The 22,874-nt window shown below is 43.2% G+C and overlaps 1 protein-coding gene across 1 annotated transcript in view; it reads right to left on the bottom strand.

Moving 5' to 3' along the window:
- The window catches only part of NAMPT (nicotinamide phosphoribosyltransferase), a 39,145-nt gene that overhangs the window by 3,254 nt on the left and 13,017 nt on the right, over positions 1 to 22,874 (bottom strand). Inside the window, exons 3-10 of the mRNA XM_025207378.1 lie at positions 22,443 to 22,546; positions 19,779 to 19,907; positions 16,033 to 16,191; positions 15,553 to 15,689; positions 9,687 to 9,912; positions 6,935 to 7,054; positions 3,356 to 3,496; positions 3,040 to 3,174 (exon numbers count right to left, since the gene is read on the bottom strand). Of these exons, the coding sequence (XP_025063163.1) occupies positions 3,040 to 3,174; positions 3,356 to 3,496; positions 6,935 to 7,054; positions 9,687 to 9,912; positions 15,553 to 15,689; positions 16,033 to 16,191; positions 19,779 to 19,907; positions 22,443 to 22,546 (1,151 nt within the window). The remainder of the gene's footprint in view (positions 1 to 3,039; positions 3,175 to 3,355; positions 3,497 to 6,934; positions 7,055 to 9,686; positions 9,913 to 15,552; positions 15,690 to 16,032; positions 16,192 to 19,778; positions 19,908 to 22,442; positions 22,547 to 22,874) is intronic.

Here is a 22,874-nt window from a genome sequence, read left to right as displayed (position 1 = left end):
TTAAAGTTCAACCGCTTCCTGCTAAAGGCCACCGCTGCAACCATGCCGCCGATCTCTGCATTACCACATAGCAGGAGAATTGAGGACACAGGGAAGATCCTGGACAGGGCACTGATGTCAGATTATTACCTAAATAATTAATCTCAAACCCAACTGCAACAAAACCCAAATCTATGCTTTTTATCTGAGAAACTGGGATGTGGAACGACATTTAAAAGGTCACTTGTGGTGATGAGAGTCTTGAACATCAGAAACACCCAAACTACTTAGGGGTAACACTGGACCATACACTTAACTTAAAAAAAAAAAAACACATATTGAATGCCAAAGCCAAGACTGACACACAAAACAACATTCTGCATAAGCCCGCCAATTCCAAGTGGGGAGCACATCCATCCACGCTATGCACTACTGCTTTAGCTTTGTTTCTCTGTGGCTGAATATGCCTGCACCACCTGGGGATGCTCAAGTCACAGGAAACAGTGATACTGTCCTAAGTGATACATGCAGAATTATAACAGGCTGCCTAAAACCCACCCGTTACCTGCCTGTATGCACTATCTGGCATAGTGCCCCCTTACATCAAGAGGAAAGTAGCAGGTGGTATTGACGGGCAGGTACAAGAGTCAGACGACCATCACCCGTTACATGAACATCAACCAGTGCACCATCATCTCTCATCGAGAAATAGCTTTGTCTTCTACCATATTACTGACCATATCACCACCATACGCACCCCACAAGATTTGGCAACACCAACACCAGAAGCAGTGGTCTACGTAGAATATTGGAAGCAGACCATATAGGAAGATTGGATTGGGGATGCAATGAGGAGGAAGTTAAGCTCCAGTGCTGCGTTCTTAAATTTATGCATGAGGTTTAACTTTATATTCAAATAGTCCTATTGACTTCAGGAAGGATTTAATTTATGTAGCAAGAGTGAGCAGCCAGATAAATGTTTGCAGAACTAGGACCTTGGCTGGTAAGAGATCACTTCTTGCATTTCAATGTTTAATACTAACATCGGAACATCAATAGAACAGGGAACAAAATTAAAGCCATATCGTACTAGTTCTTTCTGGGAGGGTTTAGCACTATAAAGTGAAAGTCAAATTTTGGTATGTTCTTGGGATTGGCCTAGTGCAAACTAAGAGTTATTTCATATCCTGTTAGGGCACCCTTAGAGAAAGAGGAAGGTCACTTGACCTGCTCCCAAGTGGAGCTACAGTTTGCAACACTCAAATAGGATCTGTATCTCATTTCAGCGTGGCTGGAGACTAGAGGCATTCTCCCCTACTTAGAGGGCCAGAGGAAAAGTTCTGTTCACAGCACATCTAGTTTTGTTCATAGCAGGCCCTCTGCATACATCCTTGGGTTAAATGGAGTATGTACAAACACTATACTGAAAAGCAGAGCATTCCACACAGAGTAGGATTTTGTATTTGCTCCACATCACGGAATATCACTACAAAACAAGGTCATGCAGATCACCAAGTATAGCTGCTATCACAGGGAACTGCAATTTCAGTCAGACAGGCCTGGAGTCAGCAACTGCATTCTGCCCATTCAGCGACTTTAACAACCAACAAACCAACCCACCCGGCACCAATAAATGAGCTACTAGAACACACCAAAACAGCAGTTCTCCCTGGAGCCAGAGGAATGCATATGGCCCAATTTTAAACCTGAACAATCCAGGAGGATTCTGGATTGAATAGTAACAAGGTTTTCCCTATGGCCGCAAACAGACAAATCTCATCTGATCCAACACTGACTGTCCCTTGGGTAGGGGCAGTGACAGGGCAAACCTCTGGACTCCCCAGACTCAGAACTGTAGGCATGCAGGTCCTGGAACAGCCAGACTAGCCTGGCCTGGGCAGAGGCGTAACTACAAGTTTTGCATCCTGGACAATGCCGCCCCCCCTTCCCCCCCACCCCATGTGCTGTGTGTGTGTGGGGGGGGGGGGAAGGGGGGGCCCCCCCCCCTGTGGTGGTGTGGGGGGGGGGGGGGGGGGGGGGGGGGGGGGGGGAAGCACCACGGTGCCAAGTGCCAGATAATGCAGACAGGAAGGGGAAGTTTTGCTTGTCCCTGGAGGCAAAGACCTGAGTGCTGCTGCTTCTGTCCTGCACCCAGGTCCTCTGGCTAGGCAGCATGGGTTCTTTCCTTATTCCCCCCTGCCCCCCACTCTGTACTGCATTTGGCTAGGCAATACAGAGTTCTTCCCATTCCCATTCCCCCAGCCCCCACTGCCTCTGGCCAGGCAGAATGGGCCTTTCCCTTCTTTCTCCAGCTGGGCAGCAGGACTCTACCCTGAGCACACCTGCTTGACTGCATGGGACTCAGCAGGCCTGGTTCCTCCAGGCCAAGTTTGCCATTGAGCAGCCAAGCAGGTGAGCAGGACACAGTGGGCAGGATGGGCTCCAGCCCCTCGCCCCTACTGGCCTCCCAGGCACAGAGCTGCAACAGACCCCTGCATCCTCAGACCCTGTCCCACCTCTTTTTTCCCTCTCTTCACTCACTGCCCTGCCCCCATCCCATGTATGCCACTCTCCACAGCTGCATATACCACTTACATCTGGGCCACCCCTGATTTAAAGGGTGTTCTATCAGACCCTGGATGTATTTGTAAACAATTTAAATATATTGAAGTTGGCAATGATTATTTAAATAGTATTTTATTTGCTGAGGAGCTATTATGCATGGTGTCTTGTAAAAACTCTCTTTACTTTGTAAACAGACTTTTCTGGCTTAGAAGACTGGCAGATGGCATTTCTCATGTCTTTCTACCCTCTCAGACCCAACTGGTAATGCTGAAATTTAAAACTAAATGGTAACTGAAGTGCTATTTCTATTGAATTTGGTATAAGTGGAGCTTCTGGGATTATGGGTAGAGGTTAGTGTTTATAGGACAACAGACAAAGAAGACTGTAAGCAAGTCTTGAAATTAAGCTGAAACACACAGACTGCTTTCTCTGTGTTAGTAGTGGGATTGAAATCATCATCTTCCGCTGAAGTGATAAGCCATAAAAAATCCATACCTGCCCATATTCTTCAAGATCTCCCTTGCCTTCCTCTAAAGTAACATAATTTCCTGTAGGCTTCCTATGTAGCGATAATCTGCCCTTCTTTGACCTTTTGTTAGGATCAGCAACTGGATCCTTGAAGACATTCACCTGGAAATCATAGCAACAAGTCAGTGTAACGTGATTTAAACATTTTTTTTTAAAGGCAAATATTCCAGTGAGTGCTCATATACATCATGCAGATGGGACCAGTCCAACTGCAGCATTAAAAAAAAAAAAAAAGGACAACATTTAGATCCGAATAAATGAACTCCAGAATGAGAATACATACCCCAAGGCCATTGGTCACCACATAACTGCATTTGAACGAACAATTCAAGAGATCTCTAGTTAATTTCTGCAACAAAGCTCCGCCAGATCCAAAGGCAATATTTTCAATACTCCATTTATTCTCCTTCATTCCCTCCACAATCTAATAAAGATAAATAGTGATAAAGGAATGTATTTTTAGAGCATGCCACTTCCCATTTCTTATTACACTATTTAACAAGATGCTCTTTTACTGATAATTAAACCAGCTAACATTAAGTTTCAAGAAGATACATGTAACAACTCTGGTCAATACTTGGCACGTTCTTTGCATTTTTAAGAGACTTTAGCCTGTGATAATTATAAAGTGTTACTGCTTGAGAACTCTATTATCTGCATTGTAATATTGAACATGGAATGCCACCTCCCCCCACTTCCCATAGTCAGAGGGATACAGTAGTACAATGCCCAGATAGCCACAGAACTCAAAAGCAGAATTCATCCTTTGCCCTAACTGGCTTCTCATAGCACACAGAGTTCAGACAGTTGTCAGGCTTGCGGGTAGACTTCAGCATTCACGGAACCTCAACTGTTTGGACCAATACTGATCACTAAGCACCAACTGCAGAAAAAGGAGAACTGTAATGCATCTAATTCTAGATGGTGCACCCTTAGAAATGCTGTACTAGGTTGGTAGGATAGGCTTCATATGGAAAAACATTCATTTTTGCCCTCAAAGTTATTGGGCATTTATTTGGTATACTCAGTAGTTTTGCCATCTTTCCTGAAAGATGCAAGACCAAGGTTAAATGCAACTCTATCAACAGGCAATTTAAACACACAAAGCTTTTAGTTCGGAGTCGGGATTGATTGGATAGCCCTACCCACAATGGCCACAGAACAACAGTGGTTAAAGATCTGTTTGCCAGGACTGCCTTCTAGGCTGTTATAGCAGAGGCACATCATAGCCCCAGTCTAGACATGGCCAGTGCTTGGGGCCCCCAACCACTTATGCCTGCACTTCTTACTTTTGTTAGTAAATTCCAGGCAAGGAGATTTTTCTGTTATGAAGGGGAAAGCGCATAACAGAATTTAAAATTTCTATCTTCCTTCACATCCCTCTTTCTGGATGGCCTGTCCTGAACTGAGGGTAAGGGGGAAGAACAGCATGGAGAGAGCAGTTTAATGGGAAGTGTCAGATCAAAAATGCAACAGTCAAAGCAAGTCTTTGGCAATTTCCTGGGCATGTCAAATACTCTAGAATTTCCCACTGTTTTGATTTCTTCAGGGCCTCAATTCAAAAAAGGAAATGTGAGGACAGCAATGCCAAACAGACTGAGAAGCTAGAGTGCCCTTTAAGGGAGCACTTGAGCAGAACAAAAAGCTATTCAGTTCCAGGCAGGGTGACAAGCCACTAGCCAAATTCAGGTCAGTAAGGGACTGCATCCATAGAAGTCTTTTAGAGTCCCAGAGTTTCCCCATGCATCTAAACTGGTTTTGCAAGATACAGTCTAATAAAATATTATAGGCGAGAGGCCAACAGATGGTAAACAGGGAAAGACTGGGAGACCACAGCAGCTGAGCTATGACCTCTTAAGGATTTGCGCAGAGCTTTTGCCCATCAAGACTTTGTACAGGTTAGTGACTACCACCATCATGCCAGAGTGTGCTGGCTTCTCCAACATAATTTATCTTCCTTCATTTTAAGCTAAGTGAAGATTTATCCTTTTCATTCCTGTCCTCTTTAGTTAATCCGTAGAACCATTTTTCCTGCCTATTTTGAAGTTCCAGTGCAGCACTGAATCTCCATATTCTGAAAAACAAGGCATTTCCCCATCAAAATATTCTTATATGCATGGTAAGGATTAGCAGATCTCAAAGTTTAATCAATGACACCAATTGATGCCTCTCCAAATTTTGTCAGCTTTAGGTTCCAGAAGATGGCCTGTATGCTTTTGGGAAGACTATGAATTTAGAAAGCCAAATTTCATGTGAAAGTAGCCCAACTGGCGTTCTATGGAGTCAAAGTCATCCACAGATTATAAGGCTGGAAGGGACCCTGGAAGATCACTGGGTCCAGCTCCTTGCACCAAGCCATACCAAGGATAAATCAGCATAAAATATTACATTTCTAATTCAAAATTGGATTCTCTTGAGCAATTGTTCAACAGACATAGAAGAAATTAAGTAAGCAAGCATGTGTTAGAGACCCATGTTGGAAAAGGGGATTTTTTTGTTCCAGACTGTTATTAACTTTTAAGTTTGCACTTTCAAGTTTGCACATGGAGTACATGTTAAGAATGAAGTTCAATGCAATACCATTCTAAAACAAGCCACAAGAAAATTAGATTTTCTTTTTGAGTAGTCACAGAATGAGCTTGTTAGCCATCTTCCCCAGCAAGGTAATGTTCCCACAAATGATTCACTTGTTAGATATCCTATATTCAAGATCCTAAAATTCAATACTAGCAACCTCCGTCTCAAATGATGCATCAATGACAGGCGATTTATCAAGTCAAGTACCTGGATAATTACAGCTCTTGTGTGCCTTTGCTTTACTCTCACCGTCTAAGAAATAGAGAAAGTAAGCATAGTGGAACAGACTCTCTGAAGGGGGTGTGTGTGTGTGTGTGTGTGTGTGTGTGTGTGTGTGTGTGTGTGTGTGTGTGTGTGTGTGTGTGTGTGTGTGTGTGTGTGTGTGTGTGTAAAATTGCCAGAAGATGATACCCCAAGACAAAGCTGATTACTACTTTTCCAAGCAGGAAAAGAAAGAGAGACAGTCTTGCTTTAATTCTGTGCTGGCTTGGCCTTTACAGCCAGCAATGGATGCACATATCTTGGTGTACAGTGCAACAATCACTCCAAGTAGCAGTGTTCAGGTACAGTCAGTCCTGCTTTGTATTTCATTCCAGACAAGAGCACGTTCCGTTTCCAGTATGCAGCATTTTTGAAACAACATGCTTTGATTTCAGCTGTGCTGAAATTGTACTTTTAACATTTATCAGGAAAAGGTTATGCATTCACCTACCAGACTGTCAGGCACCAGCAGTTTAATATGTAATGGTTTTGAATAAAATATGGATGGCTCGGTTATCCTTTTTAGCTGGCCTTTTAAGTTGCCTTCTCCACCAGATTTTTACATTAATAACAGTCTGTAACCTGCTTTGCATTTACTTAAAAAAAAAAGTCCCCTTCAAAGCCACAAGCACCCCTTTAAATCTGAATGTAGATACTCGTTTAAGGCATCACACAACTGACAATCCAAGCTAGCTAATTACTACTACTGCTAAGGTACCATATACTCATATACTGTACTTGAGAGAATATGAATTACAGTCAACAGAAGGGCTGCAACAAAAGGGATGGTTTGGGACCATAAGAGTTGCAAAAGTAACATTAGAAAATGAGTTTTGGTAACTCGCATTGTAAATTCCTTTGGGGATTTTAATAAATTAGATTTACATATTATTAGTTGTTGCCAATGTTTGGAATTAAGGCCAAGGTGGAGGTCAATAGAGCAGCTTTAAACATTTAACTAGTTTTAAGAAACTCCAGATTAAGAGATGCACTGCTAGCTCCACTCAGATGCATTAATTCATACCTCTTGCAGTGTGTTGATATCCACGCCATCTCCCTGAATAACTCGGATATAAGGTGGCAACACCTTGTAGCCTTTTGAATTTTCTACACTAGGGAACTTCTTCCCCAAGATCTCCAAAACCTGTAGAAAAAAAACCAAGAGACACAATCATTTTTACTTCCCCATTCCAGGAAAGAAACACATTACTATACTTACAGAATTACTTTTTGTAAGAAAATGACTGCATCACATAACCATGCTTGTGGAAGAACAAAGTATTGCAGCCATTTTGCAGAGACTGGCAACAAGGAAATGGTTTAAAACAGGAGGAGTTGGCAACCTTTTAGAAATGGAGGGCCGTATTAGTACAGTTTGCTCTGAAGACAGGCTACAACTTGCAGCCTGGCCACCGCTGCTCCTGCTGTTAAATGGCCACTGTCAGTCCAGCTTTACAAGCCATATGAGCTTGCTTGGTGGGCTGTGATACACGGGTTGCTGGCCCCTGGTTCAGGATACTAAAAGGCCTGGGAAGATGCAGACTTAAAAAAATAAATAAATAAAATCGATCAAAATTTAGTCTCCCCTTTCTTTTTGCTGATCCAAACTTTGGTAGTTAGGCTTGTGTCATTCTGAGGGATAGTCAGCATGGGTTTGTTGTGGGTAGGCCTTGCTTGACCAATCTCATTTTCTTCTATGAACAGGTGACATATCACCAGGACAAAAGGGAAAAGGTTGATGTCATATATTTGGACTTTAAAAAAAGCCTTTGACCTGGTGTCCCACAATGTCCTCATGGAAAAATTGGACAACTGAGGCCTTAAGTACACCACAGTCCAATGGCTGGGGAACTGACTCCAAGGTTGGACCCAGAAAGTGGTAGTTGACAGAACCGAATCAACATGGTGCCCCGTGAGCAGCGGTGTTCCCCAAGGCTCCATTCTCAGACCTGTACCTCTTTAACGTCTTCATAAAAGATCTGGTCTCTGGTGTCAGAAGTGGACTGGCCAAGTTCGCTGATGACACCAAACTTTTGGGAAGTGTCCACACTTGAGGATAAGCTGGTGATCTAGGCTGACCTTGATAGGCGTGCAAGGTGGGTGGGTGAAAACCTGATGGCATTCAATCAAGAGGAATGCAAGGTGCTCCTTTCCTCACAGGAAAAAAACCCACATCATGCTTATAGGCTCAGCAATGCTATACTTGCTAGCATGAGAGCCAAAAGAGATTTGGGGATCATGACTGACCACAAGATTAACATGAGCCACTAATGTGATACCGCAGCTGGCAAAGCACACAAAACTCTGGCTTGCATCTACCAATGCATCTTGAGCAAGATCCAGAACGTCATCCTCCTGCTGTACTCAGCCTTGGTGAGGCTACAGCTGGAGTACTGCCTCCAATTCTGGGCTCCGCAATTCAGGAAGGGCGTGAAGAAGCTTGAAAAAGAGTCCAGAAAGCCATGCACATGATCAGGGGACAAAAGAACAGGCCTTATGAAGAGAGGCTGTGAGCCATGGGACTCTTCAGCCTGGAGAAGCACAGGCTCAGGGGTGACATGGTGGCAGGCTATAAGTACACAAGGTATGTGCATCAGGATCTGGGGGAATGCCTGTTCACCAGAGCACCCCAAGAGATGGCAAGGTCCAAAAGCCACGAACTCCTGCAGGACTGTTTTAGGCTGGACATAAGGAAAAACTTCTTTACTGTCTAAACCCCTAAGGCCTGGAATAGATTCCTCCCAGAGGTAGTGCAAACACCTACTCTGGACACTTTCAAGAAAAATTTGGATGCTTATCTTGCTGTGATTCTTTGACCCTAGCTGACTTCCTGCCCCTTGGGCAGGGGGCTGGACCGAAAGATCTTATGATGTCCCTTCTAGCCCTAAAGTCTATGAAATCTATATAGATTTTTTTTCCAGCATTCCACTATTCTGTGGGGTGACTCATAGCTCTTCATTTGCTAAAGGCCAAGTGCCACTAGTTTAATATCAGAGCCTTACATGTTTGGAACTTTTCCTTGCATCTATAGCTCAGGGCAGCTGATACTTTCAATACCACAGGCCTTTAAATCTCCAGGTTTTTCCTTAAGTAGCAAGAAAGCTTTCTTTAGTTTCTCATTTTATTAGTATTTAGTCAACCTCCTTTTTACTGCCTATTATATAGCAATGGTATCAAAGAACAGAATGCACTATCCAAGAAATCTTGCACATCATACTTGAGGATTTCAAGGCAACTTACAGAACAATACATACTGACTGCTTTTGGAGGCATTCAGAATTAAAGTGAGACAAATATCTCTGAAAGAGTTCTTGGCCATTAAGCCAATCCGGTAAAAAGAAACAGAACTTTTTAGAATGCAGGATAGGAGTTTCCTTAGATCAGTGGTTCTCAACTTATTTTAGATTCAAGGCACCATAAAACTTTTGTGAACTGAGCAGCACCCCAATTAAAAAACAAAAGTTATTATAGTGCTTACCATCTTGCAGAGGGTGCACAGGAGCAGCCAGGCAGGGAGAGCCTGAGCCTGCCATTATCTGCTTATCTCCTCACACTTCCTTTGGGACACTTGAAAAGATCTTGCAGCATCCAAGGGTGCCCTGGCACCCTGGGTTGAGAATCACTGCCTCAGACCAGTGTAAATGAGGTACATTTCTGGATTCAAGCCAGAAAAAGCTATCGGTTTTACTAAAAAAATTTAAATACAAAAAATTCTCCATAGTTGTTAGCCAGACATTTAAACATTGTTTACAAATGTTTCAAAATAAATATATTACCTTTAACACAGTGTCAAGAGGATTTCCAGAGTCTGGTCTAATAATCAATGGTGCCTCTGGACTTCTGGATTCAATTAAATGCCTCAAGTCTTCCCCCCATATTTTCTCACAAGCATTGTAGATGTCATAGCTGTCGCTGACTACAGATACAGGCACTGAAGAAAACTGTGTTACTATGTGTTCAAAAGCATCTTTTTCATGATCTTTCCCCCAAGCTGTAATGGTACTGGAGGGGTAAAAAAAACACAACAACAAAAACAATCAAAGCCAAAACAAACACACACACACACACACACACACACACACACGCACCAAAACAGGAAAAAAAAGAGAGACCTATTTTAGAGAGAGTTCAAGCATCAAGACTTATGCTTTATATTGTAGTGTATAGAAAGGTACCCTATAAAGCCAATTATAATGCAAACTAGCCTAATCCTTCAAACTTTTCAGGTGATTTACATATTATACAATACAGTTTAGCAAAGAAACTTTTCAAGTATTCTACCTCAGCATTTTTATTTATCCATCTCGGAGTGACCCAACAACCTTGCATCCCAGTTTGTCTCAGGAGCAGCCCCTTCTATCTCCAGGCTAAGAGATTACCATCAAGCATTCACACAACTCCATCTTGTCTTCCTGCAGCAGCCTTGCAGTTAGCAAAGGTGAAGCAATTTGATTTACTGGTTTAAACCTGGAGAGGCTTTGAAAACTAAGTTTGAAGATTAACTTTATTTTAACTGCAGATTAAAAATGAAAAAAAACCCAAAAAAACCAACTTAAAAAAATCCAGCATTAAGGGCTGTCACAATCAGAGAATCTTATTCTATTTTCATGAAAACTACTATAATGGGGAAAGAAAAAAAAAAAAAAGCACTGATGTCAAAGGTCCTAGCAAACATAGGATCATAGGAAAAATAGGTCACATGGGGTCCCTTCCAGTCCATCTAGTCCAGCCCCTTGCTCAAGACAGGATCATCCCTGACTTAGACCATCCCAGCAAAGTGTCTGTCCAAGCTGCTCTTGAATATTTCCTCAGATGCAGATTCCACATCCTCTCCGAGTAGCTTGACCATCCTCACAGTTCAAAAACTCCTCTTAATCTTCAACCTAAGTTTCCTTTGCCACACTTTGAGGCCATTACTCCTAGTTCTATCCCCCTACAGCCACAGAGGAAGCCCATCTCCATCCTCTCAGTCATCTCCCTTCTGATATTCGAAGATTGTTAACAAATCCCCCCTCAGTCTTGTCTTCACCAGACTAAATAAGTGTAGCTCTTTCAGCCTTCCTGGAAAAGTCTTGCTTCCCAGGCATCTATTCATTTTTGTTACTTCCTGCTGGACTCTTTCCAATTTGTCTGCATTCTTCTTGAAGCATAAGGCCCGAAATTGGACACAGTATTCCAGCTGAGGCTTCACCAGTGCCTCAGACTCCTGTATTATTTTTCGTCACTACCTGCCCTGGTCAGGAGTGGGTAATTTGAGCACCTGCTGCCTTCCTTGGATGTGGTAGCCATTTCTCAGAAAGACTCATGTTAATACAACCCAGGATGCTGTTGGCTTTATTAGGTGGGCAACAAGAGCACACTGTTGGCTTATAGTCAGCTTATGGTCCACTGAAACCACCAGGTCCTCCTCTGCAGTACTGCAGCCTAACCAATCATTTCTCAGTCTGGGTTGGAATAATTGCAATGTCCCAACATAAGTATATGACTCTGACCTTGTCTTTGTTGAATTTCATCTAGTTGATCGTGGACAATTTCAGTGTACCTAGGTCATTCTGAATCCTAGCTGTACCCTGCAATGTCTGGAGCTGCAATATCTGGAGCTGCCTCTCCATCCAACCTGATGTCACCTAAAGAATGTGCTAAGCGTGCATTCAATCCCATTGTCCAAATCACCAGTGAAGACATTACACAATACTGGACCTGTAGTCAATTAACGCCAATTGGGAGTTCTGAGAGTCTGTTCACAAGTTCATTTTTGATGGCAAAACCAACTCCATATGTCCGTGCCTCCTCTTTTGCTCTCACTCTCCAGAAGGTGCATCCTCGACCTTCTTTCAGATGTCCTTCTCCAGCACATCAAGTTTCAGATAGGGCAATGTCGATGTTGAACTTCCCCAGTTCACGAGAGATGATTCCTGTCCTTTGCCAGGGGCAATCACTATTTGTGTAGTTCATTCAGGTTCGCACATTCCAGGTTCCAAAAAACATTTTTATATCTTAGTGACCAGATAGAGGTGATCCCACTGGACACTGTTATCCAGCCAGGAACTGACTGAGACAGACTGTTTGGGGCACCCTTTCTAGCCCCCTCCCCATGTGGGGTGAGCAGAGTAGATCCTAAATAGGACTTCAGTCATGGGTGCAGCTGCTAAACTGCTCTTACTGCCTCTCTCCTCGAACAAGACAAATGAAGCAAACACCCACTGCCCATGTACCAGTCCATGATTAGGAACTTCCAGATCTCAATCCTGTCCCTGTTGCCACTAGCTTATCGCCATAGGACTTCCCTGTTGTGCAGAGGAAATGTATAGTTCCCATAAGGAAGATGTCTATGCATGATTTCCTTTAGTGTGAGGATGTTGTTGCACAGACCTTGACAGATAGGGATCCAAGTCAAATGGCATGGAATCCAAGATGATTGGAGACTCTTGATCTGCTGCAGCCTTCATCCACCTTCACAGTCGCTGAAAAGGGAGTTACACTTTTCTTCCCATTGAGGTCTTCTTGGATAAGCTCTTATTTAGGAAACCTCCTCCTCAACCTTGCCGCCATAAGTGACCCTACCAGGAGCATAAAGCTCCTGACAGCATTGCTCTCAGGATCATTGGAACATGCAAGCCTCTCCACCACCACAAGGTGGCAATCCCCAAAGAGGTCTCTGACTGGAAATGGAAAGCTTTCTATACCTGACAGAATGACATCAACTCTGCCATCAAGAAAAAAAGCACACCAACAGGCAAAATCAGAGGTGCAAAGGAGAACTGAAGAATGAGTGGTGGATTCAGAAAAATCAAAAGAAATCCAACATTTTGCTGACATCCGTGACACTTGTTGCTTCTTCAGTGCTACCAAAGCCCTAGCACTCAAGGCCTTAATCCTCTAAGTTCAAAGGTTGGAACAACATTCCTGAAAGACAGTGAATCCATCAATGCTTGCTGGAAAGAACATTTCCAGGACCTTCTGAATCATGACTCAACTGTTGATGAAGATAAGATCAACAACTTTCCACAAAAAGCAAATCAGAGAAGACCTCGGTTTGCTGCCTACCCTGGCAGCGGTTGGGAATACCATCGGGAAAATGAAGAACAACAAGGCAGCTGGCGTCGACAGAATACCTGCAGAGATTTTCAAAGGAGGAAGAGAACAACCTATGCGTCAGCTTCATGTCCTCATCCTTAAAATCTGGAACAAGGAAAGCCAACCTAAGGGATGCCTTGATTATTACTATCTTCAAGAAGGGGGACAGAGCTGATTGCAGAAAATACTGAGGCATCTCATTGTTGGCCACTGCTGGGAAAGTCAAAGTCATTGCTCATATCCTCACTAACTGCCTCCTCCCACTTGCGGAAGAAATTCTTCCAGAATCTCAAAGTGACTTCAGACCATCTCGAGGAACTGCAGACATGATCTTTACAGTACGTGAAATCTAGAAGCGTCATAAGCAAAACTGACCTCTCTGTTTGGCCTTTATCAACTTCTCTAAAGCCTTCGATTCTGTTAACTGCAAAGCCCTATGGAAAACCTTGTCCAAAATTGGTTGCCCAAACAAATTCAGTGTTCTGAGACTTCTCCACGACAACATGTCAGTAACGAGAGTCAAACAGAATCATTTGAGGTGAAAACCCGAGTGAAGCAAGGTTGCGTCATTGCCGCAACTTTGTTTTCCATCTTCATCTCCGCTATAAAGCACCTTGTTGACAGAAAGCTCCCACGTGGAACTGAAATTGTGTATAGAATGGAAGGCAGACTCTTCAACTTCAACAGACTCAAGTCCAAAATGAAGACCACAACAACATCCATAATGGAGCTCCAGTATGAAGATGACAACGCTGTCATTGCTCAATTTGAAATGGATCTCCAAACCATTCTTAATGTACTCTCAGAAGTCTACAAGAGTATTGGCCTAACTCTAAATATCAGCAAAACATAAGTCCATTACCAACCTGCTCCAAATGGAGAAACATACACCCCCATACATTCAAATCAACGGAGAATTGCTGAAGAACACAGATCACTTCGCCTATCTTGGAAGGCGTCTTTCATCAAAGACAGACATTGATGCATGAAATATGCAAGCGCAGCCTTTGGAAGTCTGAGTAAGAGAGATCTCTTAAAATCATGACATTCTTGCTGAAAAGAAGCTCTTGGTTTATTGGTCCACTGTCATTCCAACTCTGCTGTATGGCTTGGAAACTTGGACCACATACAGAAGACATCTCAAGAGCTTGGAAAAGTACCACCAATGCCTTTGCAAGATCCTTCATATTAGCTGGGAGGATAGACACACAGATATCAGCATCTTTGCTGAAGCAAATTGCAACAGCATTGAGGCCGTGATCATCTAAAACCAACTTCACTGGACAGGTCATGTTGTTTGCACACTTGACTCCCGTCTGCTAAAGAGAATCTTTTTCTCACAGCTGAAAAAAGGTCAGCAAAGTAGCGGAGGGCAAAAAAAGCGCTTCAAAGACACCCTGAAGGCAAACATGAAGAACTTTAACATCAACACTTGGGAGACTCTTGCTCAGGAATGACCAAAGTAGAAGAAGACTCTTTGGGAAGGACCCTCAACACTTTGCAACAGCTTGTCGACAGGCAGAAGAGGAAAAGAGGAACAGGCGAAAAGAACATAAGAACATCCAATGCAGCAACACAGTGCCCATCCCTTCTGGAAACACCTGTCCTCACTGCAACAAGATATGTGGAGCTAGAATTGGGTTATGGAGCCACCTGCAGACTCGCTATTAAGATCCTTGGATCTTAACTTACTCGTTCGCGAGTGATCACCCATCACTTCCTTAGTTTGCTAGTAAGGATGTCAGGGGAGACTGTCAAAAGCCCTGTTAAAATCAGCGTACAGAAATCAGTAAAAGTCACGTTATCTGGTGCCTTCGAAGCTGGCATGCTCTATTAACTGGCATGCCAGTTGACAGAGTAAAAGTGAAACCGAAGTGCCCATCGTGGCACTTCTGGTTTCGCTGAGCCCCCATGGCCCAGGGCAAAGCAGCATCTGCTGGGCCCCCCCTCCCTGTCCCCTGGCACACTGATGCCAGGGAGCAGCACTGGCACACCGGATGTGGCGGGAGGGGTGGCGGCCCAAACAGGTAAAGATGCCTGTTCGGGCATCTCAGGTAACTAGCATATTTGGTTATCCAGCACCCCCATTACCCATGGGTGCTGGGTAACAGAGCTTTTGCTGTATATCACAAGGCTGGCAATTTCTGTTATTTCTCTTCTATCTGTCAAGTTTATAAAAGAATTGGGCCCTACAGTAGTATTTTTGCCTACTGACAAGAATCTGCAAGATCTTACTTATGACTTCATAACTTGACTGTCAATAATGGGATATGGCTCTTTAAAATTCAAAATCAAGAAGTACATTTCCAAAAAGTTAAACTATGCTACTGCTATGTATCAACACATTGTACAGACAGAGGTTGGCATAGAACACATTTACTGAACAAATGAGCCAGTATAACATGAAAAACTGACTATGTAATTAACCTTCCCATTTTCTGTGGAGGGAAAGTAGTAGTTCTGGGTAAGAAAAAAAAAAAAAAAAGGAACAATAAAATACAATTGTGGAAACCCACCAAAAAGGGACTTTAGAAAAAATGGTTTGTAATAGTTGGGAAACTGTACCTGTGTTCAGCAGCTGGAACAGAATATCCTGGAACTGGGTCTTTTGTTCCATAGTACTTTTTGATTAAAGCAATTCCTGCTACTGTGTCGGTTCCTTTAAAGTTGACCAAATGAGCTGATGCTCCTATTCCTGCGGTCTAAGAAATGAAGACACAAATTTTTATTCTCCAACCAAATCAGAAAGCTTAATCATCAAGCATTTTATACAATTACTTCTGTACAGCAGAGCTTGCTCGTGATTTAGTTCAGATTTCTTCTAGATACTTCATGCACAATCCAGAAGAGTTTCAACAAACAGAAAAGCTCTCCAAGTACATATCCAAACAAACTGCAGTTCAAGCCCCAAGGAGGGAGTTAACCAGAAATTACTACTGCATGTCCCACACCTTGTATAATTTTACCTGACAACAAAATGATCACAAAAAACAGACCAGTCATGCACTGAAGTGCTCTAACAAGAAATTAGGCAATTTGTGTTACCTCTTGCGAAGAAACTCCTCGGTAGCCAAAGTCATGCAGTTTGTACTCCAGTCCTTCTAAGCTGCCAGAAGTCTCCAGCAAATATTTTGCCAAAATTTTTTTCTGCTCTCTGGAATTTGTGGCCACTGTGATTGGATACCATGACTGAACAAGAATAGTCTATAATACAAATCAGATTAATCTATCAGAAACACAAAGTCATGTTTGAGCAGGTCACAAAAATCCCTAGGTGGTACCGAGTCTCATATGAAGGCATTTTGGCAAAGGAATTCTAAAATGTACACAGCTGCAAAAGGGAACAAAAAGATTAGGTGTGGAACACATGAGCACGGGAGGGAAATCTCCCAGCATCACTCAACAACTCCATTTAGAATAAAACTTAAATATATGAGGGTATTTCAGGAAGTCATGGCAATTCTGAAATAAAGCTATTTTACATGCAATGAGCAGGAAACTGCAGAGCAACAGAGGAACGCTGCTGAATGCAACAGCAGCTCTGTTTAACGCAACCCTCACTTATGATTACATAGAGAAGTGATGTGGTCCAATAAGCGAACATTGCACACTAGTTCTTTTGAAATTGCCATTAGTTTTTGGAAATATCCTCATAAATAAGATCCTTTTGGTTGCAAGACAGGTCATGTAATAACTGCCTGCTGCAGGAATCATACTTTACAAGTTGAAGGAAATAAAAAAGAAGCTGAAGAAAATAAAGGAAGAAAAATGCACACGAGTCAAATCACAAGAGCCTTGCTGCAGATTTCCCCATCTTTCTCTCTTATTAAAAGAGAAAACATTAAAAAAAGAAGTGATTTCCCCCCTCTATTGAGTCCTGGTGAGGTCACAACTGGAGTACTGTGTTCAGTTTTGGGGCCTTCACTACAGAACAGATGTAGACAAATTGAAGAGTCCAAGAGAAGGCAATCAAAATGGTTATGGGGTTGGGGCACATGACTTCTGTGGACAGGCTGAAGGAACTGGACTTACTTTGTCCGGAGAAGACGGAGGGGGTTTAATAACAGCCTTCAACTACCCAAGGGTGATTCCTAAGAGGATGGAGCTAGACTGTTCTCAATGTTGGAAGATGACAGAACAAGGAGCAACAGTCTCAAGTTGCAGCAAGGGAAGTTAGGCATTAGGAAAAAAAAAAACAAACTCACAAGGAAGGTAATAAAACACTGGAACAGGAGACTCAGAGGTGTGGAATCTCCATCCTTGGAGGTTTTTAAGACCTGGCTAGATAAAGCTTTGGCTGGGATGATCTAGTTAGGGATGGTCCTGCTTTGAGCAGAGGGTGACCTAGATGACCTCACGGGGCACATCCACATGTGCTTCTTGCAACATCTCAAACCCCTTTGAGACGCTGCAAGGCACATGTACGGGAACAAAAAAGCAAATGTTCCTTGTGCTGCATATTTGCAGCACGGGGGCAAAGTCTGACACCTGAATATCGAGGTATCTAAAAAACATGTGCCATGAAACAGCAGGGCAAGGCGTGGTTCAAGACCATGCCCGGAGGCAACCCAGGAGTCAGTCCTCTAGGTTTCTGGCCAGTGTGTCTCTGTGGTGCTCCTGCTGCCCCCAGTGCTGTCAAGGGTAAGTTAGGGACATGGGGTGGGCATGAGGAGTGGTGGGGGGATGGTTGGGGAGCAGAGAAGGGATGTCAGGGAGTATCGGGGGATGTCCCATATGGGGGTGGGTCCGTGGAAGGGCTTAAGCAGGGGCTGCCGCGTAGCTGCTCCCCCACCCAGTGGCCATGGTGCTAGTGACAACAGGCATCGGGACTGTGGCTCTGCTGCAGGCACAGCCGGTGATGACACGGCGCTACGTGACCTGGGCTTTGGACGGTCTGGGCCAGGTCTGTTCGGTATGTACAGAGCCCCGGTTCACACACAGTCATGTTACCACCTGCCATGCCTGCAGCAGAGCCACAGCCCCACTTCCTGTTGCCGCTGTGGCCGCTGCCTTAGATGGCAGGCCCTCTCAAGCACCTCCATTAAGTGCGCAACAGGACCCGACCTGGACCAGCCTGGAACAGCTTGCTGGCCCGGCTTTGCACCAGAGCAGGACACGTGGCTCCAGCTGAGCCTCATGGAAAATGCACCCCACTGGCCCAGCTCAGGCTGTGCAGCTAGCGTGGGTTTGTACAGGAGCCACGCATCCCACTCTAATGCAAAGCCGGGCTAGCAAGCCATGGCAGACTGGGTCCCACCAAGTGCCTCCTCCTTGCAGTCACTGTGGGCGAGGCAGCGCTGCCACCAGAGGCAGGACTCGGGTCAGCACGCAGGCACAGTGCGCCTAGCTGAGCCGAGTCGGGTCCTGCCGGCACTGGGGCCACTTGCGCTGCCAGGCTGGGTCAGTTCCATGGTGGCAGCATCCAGCTCAGCACCCAGCCACGCGGTCCTGAGTGGCACCAGCGCCAGTATCCAGGTGATACCAGCAAGTGGCACTAGGCCCCAACGAGCAATACAGGCAATGCTGACTGAGCCACTCAAGGCGACGCCACGCCACAGGGGGGCTGGCAGCAGCAGGCCCTGAGTGCCCCACTTCTGCTGCAAGGGATAAGTTGTGGGCCCTGTGTGGGGAAGGCAGTGGTCCTGCAGGGTGGATGTGTGGGTAGGTGTGGGGGACTATGGGGTGGGGGCTGCTCAGGAGGGGTGAGTCCCCTGCCAGGTTGGCAAGGGAGACCCATCCCTCCTGAGCAGCCCCCTGCACTGTCCCCCTGCAATCCCCTTACACCTACCCACATACCAACCCGCATGCCCCCCCACCTCTTCCCATACCCTCCTGCAAACCCCACATCCCCACCCCACCCAGCACACACCCATCATGCGAGTAGAAAACCAAAAGCACACATCAACACAGATATTTAGAATTAATTTTATTATGACACTGACACGGATAGGCTTCCAAATTGATTTAACATAGGCAATGCTTTATTGATATATTTACAAACTGATCTTGCTCCACACACACAGACATCTTTTATTTTAATTGTGGAAGAACATGGATTTTGGGGTATTTTAAAAAACGGATTTGGGATGTTGCTGCAGCAGTCGAGCCAACACAAGGGATTAGTGTCCCCAGGTACCAATTGGCCGGGCGCCAGAAGCTCCTAGTTGTACACCTAATTAGAGTGGGCCTTAAGGCCCACCTGGCTAATTAGTAGCCCCATATGGGGCTAATGAATGAGTGGTACAACTAAATTCTTGGGACAACTAAAGCAAAAACAGGATAGGAGTGTCATATAGGTCAAAGGGTCAAAACATGAAAATAAGTGCACCTGAGGGGGACACCAAGCACCCCCAGAAGCTCCTGTGTATTTGTAACATTCAAATACCGTGGGCCCTAAGGCCCACCCAGCTAACTAGGTGCTGGCCCCAGGCTCTCTTCCCCATGCCTGCAGATCCGGGAGGAGCCAGGCAGGGTTATTTTGCCCTAAGTGGCGTAATTTGCCCCACACTGAAGTGCAAGTCTGGGCACATGCACCGAGGAAAAAAGCCCCGGCTCAAATTTGCACCACTTCTATTTGAGCTGCTGCAAGAGCATGTGCCTCCATGTGTGGACGCGCCCCCGAGGTCCCTTCCAGTCCTAATTTTCTATGATTCTAAATGTGCTGAAAACAGCACCCAATTGGTTGGTTGCAAAATTTTCACCCTAAGTGTAATAAAACGAGTAAGAATTCGTTCTTCATTTTTAACACATTAATATTTATAGCCATGAAAGCTTATCTTTCAGAAACTAACCTCAATCCAGTTGGTGAGCCAGTAGCACTCTGGATCTGTGTTTTCTACTGTGAAGAGAACATGTCCTCTGGGAATGACAGAGCCCTCGGGAACTGCCTTTATTTCTATAGGAAGATGCCCATCATACTTCTGTAGAAGACACAGTAATATCATTAGATGGTAGAAAAGCCCTGGACAGATGCTACTAACTGACTTCAGCCGAGCTGAAATCAGTTAAAATTTAAGTTTAATTTAAATTTAAAAATTGTTAAAAAATGAAAAAAGAACAATTTTTCCTTCATGGACACAAATACAAAGCCTGTAAATACAAATATACCAAATCCTCTAGCCTCACAAAATGTGTAACTACTGCACCAACTAATGGTGTTATCCTCTGAATATTGTTACTTAAGGAGACCCCTCTGTTGTTTTTTTTAAAAGGCCATTTTTGGAACAAAGAGGAAGTGCTTTTTACAGAGTTGTGCCTGACAGTTCTCTTTGATATTGTACTTTTATGTACACTAAGTTTAGGCCACTTGGCAAGTTGTTTTTGTTTTTGTTTTTTTTTTAAAGCCCCACCATTGTTTGGTGCAGACACTTGTTTTATTATGAAGTCTAATTTCTTTAAGAGGGAACCACTGAACATTCATTTTAAAAAGGATTTCATCTAGTCTATTCATTGAACATCAAGCCCAGTCTCAGTTTTATTCTTTCAACTTCAAAGGATTGTCAACATTAACTTTCATGCTTGAAAGACTAAACACTGTGTGGAATATGATGTATGGGCTTGTTTGCAATAGAATAAGTCACAAGTCAGCAACTGTAAAAACAATAACTGTTATACGTTTTAGAAATAGTACCGTAAGCTAAATTGATAAACAGCAGCTTGCATAAAGACAAAGAAAAATATATCTTTAGAGTTTCCACAAAATATTCAGAATAAAATATTCATGACAAAAAAAAAGTGCTGCTTTACAAAATGATGTAATTTTAAAACCAGTAAAAATATACATCTCCACTGCTAGCCCAATACATCTCAAGCTCTTCGACAACTCCAACTGTAGCAGCATCAGCTAATCTTTGTACAATCCTGCCATTCCGAATTTGAGAAATACTTTCAAGTAAGTGAAGATACATCCAAGAAATCCAGACATTTCCAAGAGACTGCTACACAGTTAGAGAAGTTTCCTCTCTATTCTTTCCTTGCTGAGAGACTGGATTTACATACACGGATCCATTTAGCCAGGTCAAACAAAGCCTGCAACTATTTGACAATCAGTATAATTTGTAAAAGGCTAAAAATGATTTGCAGATGAGCCAACTGAATTAAAAAGGGACAGTCTAATGGAGAGAGAAAACCAGAAGATGCCACAGGTTTTGGTAAGTGGGGGTAGGAGCTGAGGATTCATTTTCAGACCTCTTCTTTTTACTACGCATGATATCAGAAACACCAAGAACCAGCTCAAGGCCCTGTGCAACTACAAGCTTTGCACTGCCCTAAGAAGTCACCCATAGCTCTGGTTCACTTCAAAAGAAAAGAAAAATGGAACAAACCAAGGTGACATATTTGAAGGATCGATGAAGGGTATTTATCCTGTTTCAGCAATAAAGACTGATCAAAATAAGATAAGTCTGCACAAGGACACTTGGGAAAGTTTATTCAGAATTAGAAGGTTGAATTCATAAGTGGCCACTAAACTGCATTATACAGTATAGACAGATTTATACTCAGGATTATAGCGGCTTTAATTTTAGCTAAAGGTGAACAAAGGCCTTTCTATCCCAAGTCTGTTCAGACCATGTTTAATGCAATTTAACTAACCTGTTTAAAAAAACCAACCCCCCACCAATTTTAACTAATTGAATGAATACTCCTGAGTGTCCCTGTGAGACAAGCCCTTAAAGCAGGAGCAGGCAAAATCCAGATTGGGCCTACAGTGGACTCCAATTAGACTGAATACTGGCACCATTCAACCTCAGGGACCTGAACAGAAGTTATTAAAAGCTACTTGCTTACATGTGCCTACTCTTAGAGGAAAAAGGTACTCCCCGATATCAGAAAAATAGTGCTTATACTAAGAAAAGAAAGGAACAGAGCTAAATTCAGATTTTTGTCTTCACAGAAGCTTAATCCTTCTCTGTGTTTCATAACAAAACTGATTAAGGATGACTGCAAAATTTACAAGCTACTCATTTTCATGTACCAGTTAGGATTTATTTTTCCATAAACTATTCACTTGTGTAAGAAGTTGTGTTAGAAGTTGTATTAGTTGCACTAATAGAAATAAAACTAGGATTTACAGAAAGCAATAAAAATAGCACAATCAGCCACTGAATACTGTATTACATAAGGAATTTTGCCAACAAGTCCTACTCATTTTAGCTCGGTGATGGCTGCAATAAGTCCCTATTACCTGGAAAGCCATATTTGGGCTTTGAAAGGATGAAAAACTACTTTCCTTTACAGACCTACAGTTATTAGAGTATTCTGCAACAGCTGCTAGTCCTTGCAGGCTGAACTCAAAGCTAGATTTCTCTCTCTTACAGTCATGGCCAACATAGCTTCTGTTTAGAGGTCAAACTACAACACGCATCTGAAAGATAGCAAAAATAACTAATGCACTGATTCACAAAATCTTCATAATGTTATCCTGAATTGAAATATACATGTACACTGAACTTTACCTCAAGAATATAGTTCCATCCTTTTTCATTAAAGACATCATCTTGAAAATGCTCCCTATACACCTCTTTGGCTTCCTGAATTTTCTCTTTGGTCACCACTTTACCTGAAATTTGAAAAAATAATTAAATAACACCAACTTCAGAAATAAGTTTTTAATGTCAGAAATAATAATTATTTTATTTAGAATAATTTAAAAGTGATAAGCATTATAAATGTCCCCTCCCAGACATGGAAGTGTTATGGACAGCAAACCGGTCATCAAATGCACTAATGATGCCTAAAAGCATTTTTGTTTGTTTCTGACTTGCGATGAAAGCAAGAAAAAGATGGCTCAGGAAATTTAAGGGCACTTTTTACATTAGGTCAGTGATTCAAATGCAATGCAGGTTGGTAATAATCTGAGGTCACTAACTCAGATGGCTAATCAGAAC

Source organism: Alligator sinensis, unplaced genomic scaffold (assembly GCF_000455745.1).
Source record: "Alligator sinensis unplaced genomic scaffold, ASM45574v1 scaffold100_1, whole genome shotgun sequence".
Classification (NCBI taxonomy): Eukaryota; Metazoa; Chordata; order Crocodylia; family Alligatoridae; genus Alligator; species Alligator sinensis.
The sequence above is the reverse complement of the archived record's forward strand: the minus strand, read 5'-3'. Positions and strand labels throughout refer to the sequence as shown.